Here is a 12288-nt window from a genome sequence, read left to right on the forward strand (position 1 = left end):
CATATTTATTGTGGCAATGGCAAGAAAATCCTACTGCTGAGCTTTCGTATTTGAGTTCCTTTAAATTTCCTTTGGGGGAGTGACAGAAGAACCAGTCCAGATCGTGTCAGGACTTGCTTTCTTTAACTCCTTGTTTGCTTTGAATCAACATGGACATTAATTTGTGGTGGAAGGAGGGGAATCAGAGGACGGGTGTCAGGAGGGAGCCAGCAGCAGTGGGGAGCAGGTAAAACCATAGAATCATAATACATCCTGAATTGGAAGAGACCCATAAGGATCATCGAGTCCAACTCCTGCAAGGTGTCAGGAGTGAGGAGAGGAAGCAGGGCGGGAAGGCAGCATAGCAACCAGGGAGCTCAGACAGGGTTGGGGAAAGGGCCCCTCATGGCAGAGTGGGGCAGTGGTGAGAGCAGAGTCCTGCTCAGACCAAAACCTTCCTGGGAAAGGAGCAGCTTTGTGAGGAAAAGAGTCTCTTAAGGGGAATTTTCATTCAGGTTGTGAGGAGAGAACCCTTCCAGAAGAGCTAATAAACCATTTGCTAGAGCTTCCAGCTGACACACAGAAGACAGAAATTCAGATTAATTTTTCTCCGATTTAGACTGGAATTTTGTATTTAGCTGGAGGTTCTACATTGGTCCTTGCAATTCTTAGAGATTTGTGGTAGGACGATGCCATGGCACGGGCTGCATGCACACAGACTTTGATGCTTGATTCATTTTTGCAGCTGCACTGAGCTGCATTTTATCATAGCTTAGAACCTAAAATTAACTTGTTTTTCCCCAAACTGGAGTCCCATATCCACATAGGATAAGGGATGAAGCCCAGAGCCCTCTGATTTAATAGTAATGCAAGTCAGTCAACTCAGGTCCTTCATGAAAGTTTGCTTGTTTATGGACCTGAGCTCACTCCTGTGGATTTGGCTTGTGTTTCTGTGCTCCATATGCACCAGTGCTCCTTATGCCAGAGATGTCAGTAGTCGGGAACGGAGCTGGAAAATGTGTTCTGTTTGATTCATGCGAAAAGAAACTTTGAGTGGTAGCAATAACTATAATTGATGACTGAGTCTTGTGTGGCAGAAGATCTGGTGTTTAGCAGTCATCTAAGTTTGGAGAGAGTTAAAGTTGAAGATTGCACTGACATTCCTCTGTTTTTCACATTTTTTTCATTTTCAGAATGAATTTCAGGCCCCAGTGGTTAGCATTAATGCTGTATATCCTCTGTGGTTAGTATTAATGCTACACAGCCCTGTTAAATGGGGAGAATGTTAGAGCTGAAAAAAAACCCACAGTGAAGAAGTTAGATGCAAACAAACAGAGATGGAAGTTTGTGCTTACAAAGGGTTCAGCTCTGCTGGCACTTCTCCTGGACCAGTCCTGTCAATCTAAATCTGAAATATTTGCAGAGTGAAGTGCTGCTAATGAGCGAGGCTGGCAGAACTGGACTGGAGGTGAAGAAGGCAGTGGGGCAATTAGTTTCAAGGGAACTGAGAGAGAGAGCTGAACCTCATGAGTCAAACCGTGCCACTCTGCCCTCATCATGATTCATTTGTTGGTCATAGTGGGGACACTGGCAGCTGGAGAGCACTGGGCCAGCCTGGGAGCTGCTTACCTCTTGTTTGGACCAGCCTGGGATGTGTCCGTGGAGCTGGGGGCTCCAGCTCTTGTGCATTCCCAACAGTGCAAAGCCTATATGTCGTTTTATCTTTCAGTGGAACAAAAATACAGTGCTTGGTAGGATGTGTTCTTCACAGTAATAGAACACTGGAACAGGCTGCCCAGAGACCTTGTGGGGTTTCCTTCTCTGGAGACATTCAAAACCCTCCTGGATGTGTTCCTGTGTGAGCTGATCTAGGTGTGCTCTTGCTCTGGCAGGAGTTTTGGGCTATATGATCTTTTGAGGTCCTTTCCAATCTCTGACATTCTGTGATTCTGTGAACTGGCAAATTTGTACTTAAAATACAGTGGATGAACTTGGCTGTGTAAGTAAGGTATCTTGAAAATTCATCTGAAAAAAAATATATATATTTTAAGTTAATTTTTTATTGAGTTGATTTAATTCAAATGAATTTTGGTTTGCTTACCCGAGGTCTTTTGGTAGACTTAAATAGATTAGTCTGATTTCTTCTACAGCTTATTTTGATGAAGCTTCCATAAGATTTGGTGAAGATGGAGCAATTAGAGTTAGACTTCCAAACTTTTTGTCAGTTTGGAAACTCCAGAACACAGTTCCTGTATTTCGTAGTGAATCTCCCAGCTGCAATGAGCAGTGCTTGTCCAGAGGTTCACCAAGCTTTCCATCTCTTCTGAGGGGCTCTTGCATCAAGCCTCCAGCTGTGCATTTTATGTGTGTGGTGCGGTGGCTGGGAAGCCTTTGCATTGCTTATGCTATCTTTCAGTGCTGATATGTTTAATTCTGCCATTTCCGAGCTCTGTTTGGGGCTATGGTATGGCGGAAGGACCGCAGCAGACCAAGGATGCAGCTGCTGAGCCCAGTACTCGGCAAAACTCGGAATGGTGCCGTAACAAACCTTAGTGAGCATAGGCTTCATCCCATAGAATGAGTAGTCCTGAGGCTTTGCCACATAAGGGCTTGTCTGAGGTTGTAAGCACAGACTGACAGGGATGTCTTTACTTCCCAACAGATGGCCAGGCTTTTTTTTTCAGCAAGCAGCCTTGCCTGGAGAGGTGGTCTCTGGATCCTGCCAGCATTTTGCATGACAGGGCCAGCTTAGGGCAAGGGGGATCTGATGTCCATGCCCTTCATAGCTCGTGAACTAAATGATGAGCTGTTGACAGGAAAACCATAATCTGAAGTGTAAGACCCCGAACTCTCCCCACTTTTCGTTTTTCTTTGGCAGAATTAATGCCCTGTTTGCTTGTCTCTCAAAATCCATTCTGGCACGAGTACAAACCTTCGCCTGGTGGTAAGCAGTTGTCTGGATCTGAGATGCCAAGATTTGTGCTGACAGCTCCTTCTACACAGTCTGAGTCAGGCTGTCACAGCTGGCCATGAGAGGCTTAAAAAGACACACGCGCATACAACAAATAGCACCAACTTTCAGTTATTGAAAATCAGAACCTGCTTGATGAGAAAGTGTAATGGCTTATACCTCTCTTAATTTTGGTATAAACAAACACAGCGTTTCCAAACTTCTCTTCAAGAGTGATGCCTGTTTATTTTATATTGATTGCTTTTATTTCTGAGCACAGGGGGAGAAGGGACTTTGTGGGCCAGGACATCAGCCCTTGATAATCCTGAGCATTGCATTTTATAATCCCCCACATTACCTTACTTTTCTTTAGTGAAGATAGTCCCTTGGAGTTTGACTTGGTCCTCGCCACTGTGCCTGGCATGATTTTCTTGGCATGCAGGAACAAGCCCTGAAGCTTGCTGGTTTGAGGGGCAGCATCCCAGCTAGAGCAGGGCAAAGAATGCTGCTCATCAAAAAGGGATTTTCTGTAGCTGTTTACCCTCCACTTTCGCCTTTCTTGTTGGCAGCATGTGCAAATTCTGCTGACTTTCATTCAGTTTGGGTGTTAAAAGATGGGTGCTTGCAGAAGTTAACTTTCCAATTTCAAGCAAAGCAGGACCAAACAATCCCTCGCCTTGCTTTTTTTTTATGTGGAGACAGGTCAGATTAACTTCTGCTTAGTCAACTGATGGTTATTGCAAATGTAATGCTGCTCTGTCTGGTTGCACTAGGTTTTAAACTTGCTGTAGGATTAAATTTTGCACAGCTGAGCTTTAGTAAGCCTTAGTCTGTAGTTTATTTTGGACAAAAGGCTGATAAACTTTGGCTCTCAAGGAGAAAGCCTGGAATCTGAGACCCACCATTATTCATTGACTTGTCTTTATGAGTTTACAAGTCCACTGACGCATAACACCGAAGGAAATATTTTCAGTGAAATGTTTGCTTTTTTCTTTGGCTTTGTAAAATGCAATGTATTTTCTTAGAGATATATGTCAGGGTCACATAGCTACTTCAGTGAACTGTGTATGGCCAGGAAACAGGCAGCATTGAAAATATTTCATTTTTCCATGATGTCAGTCTTTTAACTAAGACTTTCCTGTCCTTCTCTTGGGCTTTTGGCCTTTTGCTATCCACAGTTTAAGTATCAATATTATGTACAAACTGAGTGTAATTGTGGAAGGGAGATTTTGATTGTATGGAATGGTTTCTGTATTTGTGTATTAAATCAAAATGTGCATGCTAAATTGAACTTGTAAAACAAAATCCCTTTTATACATGAAAAACTTTTCTTGGCTGGCATTTTTTATTTCTCTTCTTGCTGGACCACAACATATATCTCTTACTTTCTTGCTCCATGAGTTCGCCTATTTAGTGTGAAGGGGGGACCATATCTGAAGTCTTTAATGGCTCTATTACAGTAGAACTATTAAGTTCATGTACACTCTACAACATCCTTACACGTTTTGCTGGACTGTGGCCTCTGATCCCTCACTGGACAGTCAGTGGTATGAATTGTCTGAGTCGAGATTGCTGATGTTTATAAGGCTTTGTTAGACCAAATGTACAGATGTAACAATGTAGTACTGTGCACTGTTTATAAGATGATAATGTCCATTTCTCTTTCTCCGCAGGTTCTTCTTGAAATTTTTTCTCAAATGTAACCAAAATTGTCTAAAAAATGCAGGAAACCCTCGAGACATGCGACGATTTCAGGTCAGTTGGGCACGCTTCCTCCTTTAAAAAACAGCAGCTAACCTAAACTAGCCTAGTAATTCTTTGGGAGATGCTAAAAATGTAAGGTCAAGAACATTCTTGATAAAATTATCTCAGTGGGAAGTGAATCCATGAAAAGAAAAATCAAAATGACCTCACTATAGTTTTTGGTCACAAGACAACCTGGCTTTAGGGCTCTCTATTCTTCCTGGAAAACTGGTTGCCTTCATGTAAACGTGCCAAACAAAGTGAGCGCCATGTCTGTTGGTAGAGGCAGAGGTAGCTGTAAGAGTAATTCAGTAACAAAATCAGCGTCATGGCTCTGGTTATGCTTCAGGATTTATTCTTCTGCGGCATTGAAGACTCATAAATGTGCGTTAATATGATGATAGTCCATCCCCTCTTGAAAGAAACTACCAGTGGGTATCTTTCTTGGGATGCTTTGGACTGATATTTCACCAGTGTCTCAGCACGTGGTAGGGGGGCTCAGAAGCTATGGTATCTACTTAATTTAAAAGGCCAAGGATGTTTCTTTATGCCACCCCTACATCCATGACTTGTTTTGGAACTAAACATAAGTATCTCTTGGGAAGATGGACTGTGCTTGCTTGTCTCTGAGCTGACAGGAGAGGATGGTGCAGTGACAACACTGAGAAGAGGTTGTTGCAAACCCGTTATTGGAGACAGGATCCTTTGGCTGTGCCACTGGTGATTCACCTGAGTGGGGGCTGAATTAAAATATGGGGTAGAGAGCCAAAGGACCATCTCTCTTGATGGAACGAGTAAATGGAATACGGGGAGAAAATATGATACAGTCTTTCAGTGGGGATTTGCCTCAGAAGTAACAGGAGGTTTGTACCATAGACTGTATGGACTTCTGGAGGAAGAAAATGCCAGAAGATGACTGCTGCTTTTTGCAGTAGCTCACAATGTTTGTTTGCTTCTTTGTGGCATCGTAGCACTTAACTGAAAATGCTAAATGCTTTGTGAATGGCAGTATTGTTTATACGTAGAACACACGACTTCTTGTGAACCATTTAATTGCAACAGCAGCGGAAGGTAGAGGGGGTGGTATTTGCCCCTACAAGCATAGATGTGCAGTAGTGAGCAGATGTGGCAACAGTGACTGAATTAATCAGAATGAAAGCAAGCATTATTGAGGCAGAGCTGTTAGCTTCTCATCCCATGTTCTTCCCTCTGTCATATTTCTCCGGTGATTTGAGAGGGCGTTATCAGTGAAGGAGAAAGTGGAAAAAGGACTCACCAACATGGGGCTTCAGGCCAAGCAGTCACCCCTGGGGCCTGTCAGAAGTTGCTTCACAACATGTACACTCTGCTGGGCTTGTGCTCACCCAGGCTGGAGGCTGATTTTCATATGGTAATGCCTTTGTGTGTTCTCTCAGAACAGCAATCAGGAGCCTGTGTCTGCGAATAGGTAGGACATAGGAAAGGTTGCTGATCTCTTGACTTGTAAAGACGTTCTGTCATACAAACCCAGCTTCACAGCAGTTGAGCTTTCCATGTGTAAACAGAGACTGCTTAATTACACAGGTCATGTCAATTAGTGTGACCTTAGCATTTTCAAGAAATTAATCACTTTCAGCAGAGTGAACCGCTTATACTGTAATACAGGGTGGTATTGAAGCTTGTTTTACTACAGCTGCTCTTGTGTTGTTGATGATTTTTTTTGTTTGCTTTTCTTTTTTAATCTTGAACTTACTCTTTTTGCGGTAGACTTCTTAAAATAGTCAGAATACTGAATCCAGTTTTCGCTTTTTATTTCTTGGCGTGAAAAGGACCAAGCATGTGCATAGTATTTTAATAGCTAGGTGCATCATGTTATCAAAGATGGTGTTGTATAGGAACCAAATGAAATCCAGGTGCCTGTGAAGTGAGTAGAGGGTTTGTCGTCAGCTCCTTTGTGCCTCTGAAATATTTCCAGTGCCTTCAAAAGTCTGTCTTAAAAAGATTTCCAAATCCTTTTTGAACAGCAGCATACACTTCTCACAGAAGATATAAGATTTTTTCTTCCTTTACTTTGTTCCACCTTCTGTGCTGGACTGTCAAGCTGCCTGAGAGCTTGTCCACTTTTTGGCATGATATCAGTTATCTGCCTCCCAGAGTTGCTAGGAGTCATTACAACAGAACTTGTGAAACAGTGAAGGCCAGGGGCATGAGATTTGTACCAAATAAAGGCAGTTTGTACTGAGAAATTTCCTTCCTAATAGGTTTATTTCATGCAGCAGGGAATTGTCTAACTCTACTGCGATCTAAGATGGGTTAAGAAAGTGTAGGGAATAGGTAGAGTGTATGTTGGTTCAGAAGACCTGCATATGAATTTTCATTCATGTATAGAAATTAATTTGGAAGTTTTATCCCAAATGTTGTGTTCCTGAACTAGTGGGATAAGCTTAGAAAAGCAGGTATGGGCCTGGAAAGAGATGCATTTCCCTACATTTCTGAAATGCTCAAGCATGTGATGACTGGGTGCTGTGTATCAGTACTGTCAAGTGCCAGCAGGAATATGTGCTGGAGTGGTTGTAATAGCTCTGTCTCTTTTAGCAGAAGACAAGTTCTTTACAGAGAGAGTGGTGAGGTGCTGGAACAGGCTGCCTGGAGAGGTTGTGGATGCACCATCCTTGGAGGTGCTCATGGCCAGATTGGATGGGGCCCTGGGCAGCCTGGTCTAGTATTGAATTTGGAGGTTGGTGGCCCTGCATGTGGCAGGGGGGTTGGAGATTCATGATCCTTGTGGTCTCTTCCAACCCTGGCCATTCTGTGATTCTGAGAAGACAGGAAAAGTCAAATAACATCCGTGCACGGACTTGAGGCAGTTCAGTTGAGTGTTCAACTATGGTACAGACTCCCTGCTTGTTCTCAAGAAAATTTCTTCATCTCTGTTTCAACAGCCCAATTGCACAAAACATTTGGCAACACCATTTATTTTCCCCTTAGTCCAACCTTACCTTTATTATTCTAAAAACCCCACGGAGCAGATGCTCAGTCTATTTTTGCATGCTCTGTCACAATAAGCTGTTGGTTTTGGTGGGATGGGCTGTGGAGTCCCAATCAGTGGTAGTAATAAGTAGGTGGTATCACAGGTAAACTCTGCCTGGATTTTGTTTTTCAGCACGGAAAACTCATTCATACAACCTGAACAGTTTCGTATGTTATTGTAATTAATGAAACCCAAGTGCCCCAGTTATCTTGTTGTTCTTGTTTTAGTACAGCTGCTTGCAAACTGACACATGTCAAGTTATAATTTAGAGAAAACTTTTCAGTCTGAGTCACTGCATAAAACCCTGAACATTCGTTTATTATGAAAACCTTGAAAGTCACTCAGAAATTCCCGTGCTGTTCAATGCTGTTACCACAACCTCTTCCTCAGCCTAGGCTGCTAGTTTGCCTCAATGGGATGCTGCCACTCACGTTTGAATTGAAGCCACTTGTGTCTTATTGCAAATTTGCATAAGAGACAGAGATGATGCTTCATGAATCCCAGATAATGGAATTTGGACATGCAAGGCTCCATCCCTAGAGAAGGGGAAGGCGAAAAAAAAAAAAGACTGGAAAATAGCAGTAAGAGCTGTGGCCCAATTCAACAAGGTAATTAAGTGCCTGGCGTGGCCTCATGCACGTGAGCAAAATGACTGAATATACTGTACTTATGTGCTTTAAGTTAGGCACGTTTTTAACTGTCTTGTTAAATTGAGAGAAATTTCTAGTTATTAGGATAAAGAAGATATTGTAGGAAGAGGTCACCAAGTGGTGATGAAAATAAAGATGCATTGCTCAAGCCATTTCTGCATAGATTTCAGAAGAGCAGCAAATGTACGAGTTACAGGCTTTACGCTAATGATGCACTTCAAATCTGGGAATCATCTTAATCAGATTTTTTCTCCCTTTGCCACTGGATGTTGGGGGCATCACAAAAATATCAGAGCCCTCAACGTACACTGGAGAAAATTGAAAGCACAAGGAACATGCTATGTCTTAATCAGTTAGTGAAGCTTAATGGGCTGTGGTTAAAAATGAGGAGTCATGCAATGCTTAATTTTGATATATTAGGTGAGGTACCATAACAAATAAACGGGCTGAGTGCTAAACGTGGATAAATAGCTTGATCTGCAGGCTCCTGATCTCAGAATATTTTTTTAAACTAAGCTCCAACGCATTCACAACTGGACTATTTAATGGCAGGCAGAATAATTCACAGAGCCGTGATACGTTAATGCCGTTGATAGTGCCAACTTCATTGAACAAAGTTATAAACCAATGTGTTTCTTTCATACCCCTGTCTCCCCTGGTGTTGATACAGGATTTAAATTCAAAATCTATGAAGGGCTGAAGCTAAAGCTCAAAATCGTTTTCCGTGTTTGCCTGTCCCAAATTAAAACTGTGTTTTGTTGACAAAATTTGGAAAGGTTTGAGATTTGGCAGGCCTGGTTGTCCCTGTGCTTACATTAATGTGTCAGCACCTCATTAATCATTTATTAAACTGTAGTGTGCCTTTCCCTCTTGCTATGGTCTGTGTTTTAGGATGCCTCAGTGGCCATTCCACATCTACTTTGGCTCTCCCCCTCCCCCTAATTTTATGATTTCTCCACAAATTAGGTTTAGCATGTGCTTTGACTTGAACATGTCCCAGTCGTTTCAAAATCAAGATGAGGAGAGTGTAGTATTTTTTTAGATTAAAAAATATGAGCAGAACTTGCAAGTATGTAAGTGCTCTGTAGCAGTCCAAGTATGTAACTGTAGCACACAAAATTCAAGCTGTATTTTTTCCCTGTTAATAATTAAGGGTATTAATATTTTGTTAGTGCACTGTATGCTCAGTATTCTCGTATTAATGAGATTTTGTCTTTTAAGCATTAAACAGTATTTGCTGTTTCTTGCAGGTGCAGTATTTTTTTTTCTTCAGACACATAAGAATAACCACTGTTTTTTTTTTTCCTTTCTTTTTCTTTTTTTTTTTTTTTCCTGCATTTCCTGAGACTGGAAACAGTTTCTCATGGGGATTCCTTTTATAGTTTCTTCTGCTAACAACACTGATGAACCACATCAATGTGATCTGTTCATAGTAAATCAAACTCTGTTCAGGGGTTAGGTAGGGAGACACTGTTAAGTAATTCAAAATCTGTTGCATCAACAATTTCAGAAACACGAGGGGGAAAAACTGAATGGAGTTTTAGTCCCATAAAAGTGACCTCACAAATTATTTCCTTTAGTTCTTCCCTAGGAAGGTGCACGGATAGAGACAGCTGCTTATATACACATCTTTCAAAGGTTTGGAACCTGCCTTGCTGTTACTGTTCTTCAACTGCTAGTATCCTCATTTCTCAGAACGTTCAGAAGTTTGGCTTTCAGCACAGGATTGATCAGTTTCAGTGCAAAGTATGCATGTTCCCATATGGTTTTTGTAATGTAGGCTGTATTTCAGGTTGTGGCCATTATTATCAGTTGCAATATTACCTGTTTTTGTATGCACCTTAGTAGACCCTAGAAGAAGATAAGGGACTGGTATAAATCATGGAGCTATGACAGGCAATGCCAGCTAAGGATTTGGCTCCAAATCCCAGTTGCAAAGAACTGACAGTGGTTGTGAGTGCACAAATAAGATCGCAAACCCTCAGCCACTTACTATATAAGATCATATTTTATTGAAAATGTCATAAACTTTATTCTATCCCTCAGGAATGCAAAGAATAAATTACTTTTGAAATCCCTTTTGGAATTTTATATATAGGGCTTTTTTTTTTTATTTTTTGCCAATTTTTTCACCCCTAGTTTGATTTGAGAAGAACTTACTTACTGTGCCTACTGTGTTTGGTGCTTTCTCTTCCCCAAATTTCCATCTGTAAGAGCTCTTGAATCATTTATTTGGTATTTTAATATCTTTCACTTAAAACACACACAAAATCTATTGCCTGGAATGCCATTCTGAGGGACAGTTTTGAGATCCTTTAGATGTAAAATATTCTCTTTTGTATTTCTCTTTTTTAAGACAAAACTTTGGAATTACTACTGCCAGCTTAGCAACTTTGCTTATTTTATATTTTTATGTATTTTCTAGGTGGTCAGTAATAGGTGAAAATTTTTTTGTCTAAAATTTTTTAATCCAATTCAAGTGATGAAATTGAATTGTCGTAAGCGATCCTTTAAGTGTCCCCATTTGACCAACTTTGAGAGGCTGCAGCTTCCTGAGAGAGTTGAAGCAATGTTTGCCAATCTTTGTAAAGCATTTCACCTCTTCAGAGGCTAAAGCCTCTCAAAACCAAGAACAATTAAAGCAAGAGCCTTTCAGAGCGACTGGGGAATTCAGCAAAATAAATCAGAAATCCTCTGCCGCGGCTCTGGAGGCTTGCCTCATTATAAGAGCAGATCTATTAGCCCCCTTGCCATTGTCTTTCATTTCTCAAGTGAGGTGATTCTAATTAAATTAATCTGCATGTCAATCTATCGGTGATCAATCAAAAGGGCTGAGGTCCCCCTTTGCGGCAGTGTGCTTGCGGCTGACAGGGGCTGATAATGGAGGAAGAAATAAACTGTCGAGCAAAGTTAATTAGTCAACATAATAGGTGGATTAAACAGGAGCTGCTGATTGCTGTTTCACATGTCGAAGCATGAGGTGGGAGCTGAAACTGCAATTAACAGACAATTATTATATTTGGTTGTAAGAGGTCGCATGAATAAACATATCTCTGTGGGTTTCAGTTTTTAATCCCTTTCCCTGCTTAATGTAAGGAGAAGTGTAGGTCATTTCTTCTTATTGTTTTAGTGGAAGTTCTTGAAGGCAGAGTATGCTCCTTACAAACTGGCAGCCAGATGAGGGCTAAAGTGTTGGGTGGAGTAAAGCCCTGGAAATGATGCTTTTTGGGGGGGCAGAAAAAGGTGTTGGAAGGGCAGCTTAATGAAAACCAAGGCTGTGATGTTGCACAGCTGAAATATGGTGGATGGAGATCCAGAATGGTAAGCTGGTGGCTCAGTCTGGATCTCGCCCTGTCCACCCCCTGGTTTCCTCCACTAGAGTTTGTGTCTCAGGTGCCCTGAAAATGAATGGGGGTTTCCTCTTGGATGGTGTCTTCTGAGCCTCGAGGTTGAGAGGTCCCTCTGAGCAGTTGGGTCTCCTAACTCTGATCCCAACACTTAACCATTTTCTCCCCTCCAGTGCAGCTCCTTTCCCACCACTCCACAGAACAGAAGCATTGGAATCTGCTTTCAGGGTAGTGCCCCCCCACCTCCTTCCCCTCGCCTCAAACCGAGGTGTTGACATGGAGATAAGTCGGTGAATACAAATAATACTAGAACTGGATGAATAGGGTTGTGTTCCCCAGATCAAGTCCCCACTGTCAAGCGTGCGTGCATATACAAACACACCTATGTGTACTCACTGAGATAGAGCTCAGGAGAAATTTGGGCCAGTCCAGCAACCTGTGGTAACTGTACTGAGGAGTGAGAGTGCAGGTTTGTGTGGGGAGGAACGTGGCAACTCTAATGGCAACTTCACAAAATGCACTTTTGTTTTCTTTTATTCTGAATTGATTCTCATTTGCAGTGTCAACAGCTCTATCTACTTCAGCATGGAAACTGAAGGATAATTTAGG

At 41.8% G+C, this 12288-nt stretch overlaps 1 protein-coding gene across 9 annotated transcripts in view; it reads left to right on the forward strand.

Moving 5' to 3' along the window:
- Positions 1-12288, forward strand: part of EBF1 (EBF transcription factor 1) — a 264071-nt gene that overhangs the window by 158665 nt on the left and 93118 nt on the right. For all 9 annotated transcript variants that reach the window (XM_090150701.1, XM_031598195.2, XM_031598196.2 and 6 more), the window contains exon 7: positions 4603-4684. In XM_090150701.1, coding sequence (XP_090006827.1) covers positions 4603-4684 — 82 coding nt within the window. The remainder of the gene's footprint in view (positions 1-4602; positions 4685-12288) is intronic.

The sequence above is a fragment of the Phasianus colchicus genome, chromosome 15, assembly GCF_987193195.1.
Source record: "Phasianus colchicus chromosome 15, bPhaCol1.hap1.1, whole genome shotgun sequence".
Classification (NCBI taxonomy): Eukaryota; Metazoa; Chordata; class Aves; order Galliformes; family Phasianidae; genus Phasianus; species Phasianus colchicus.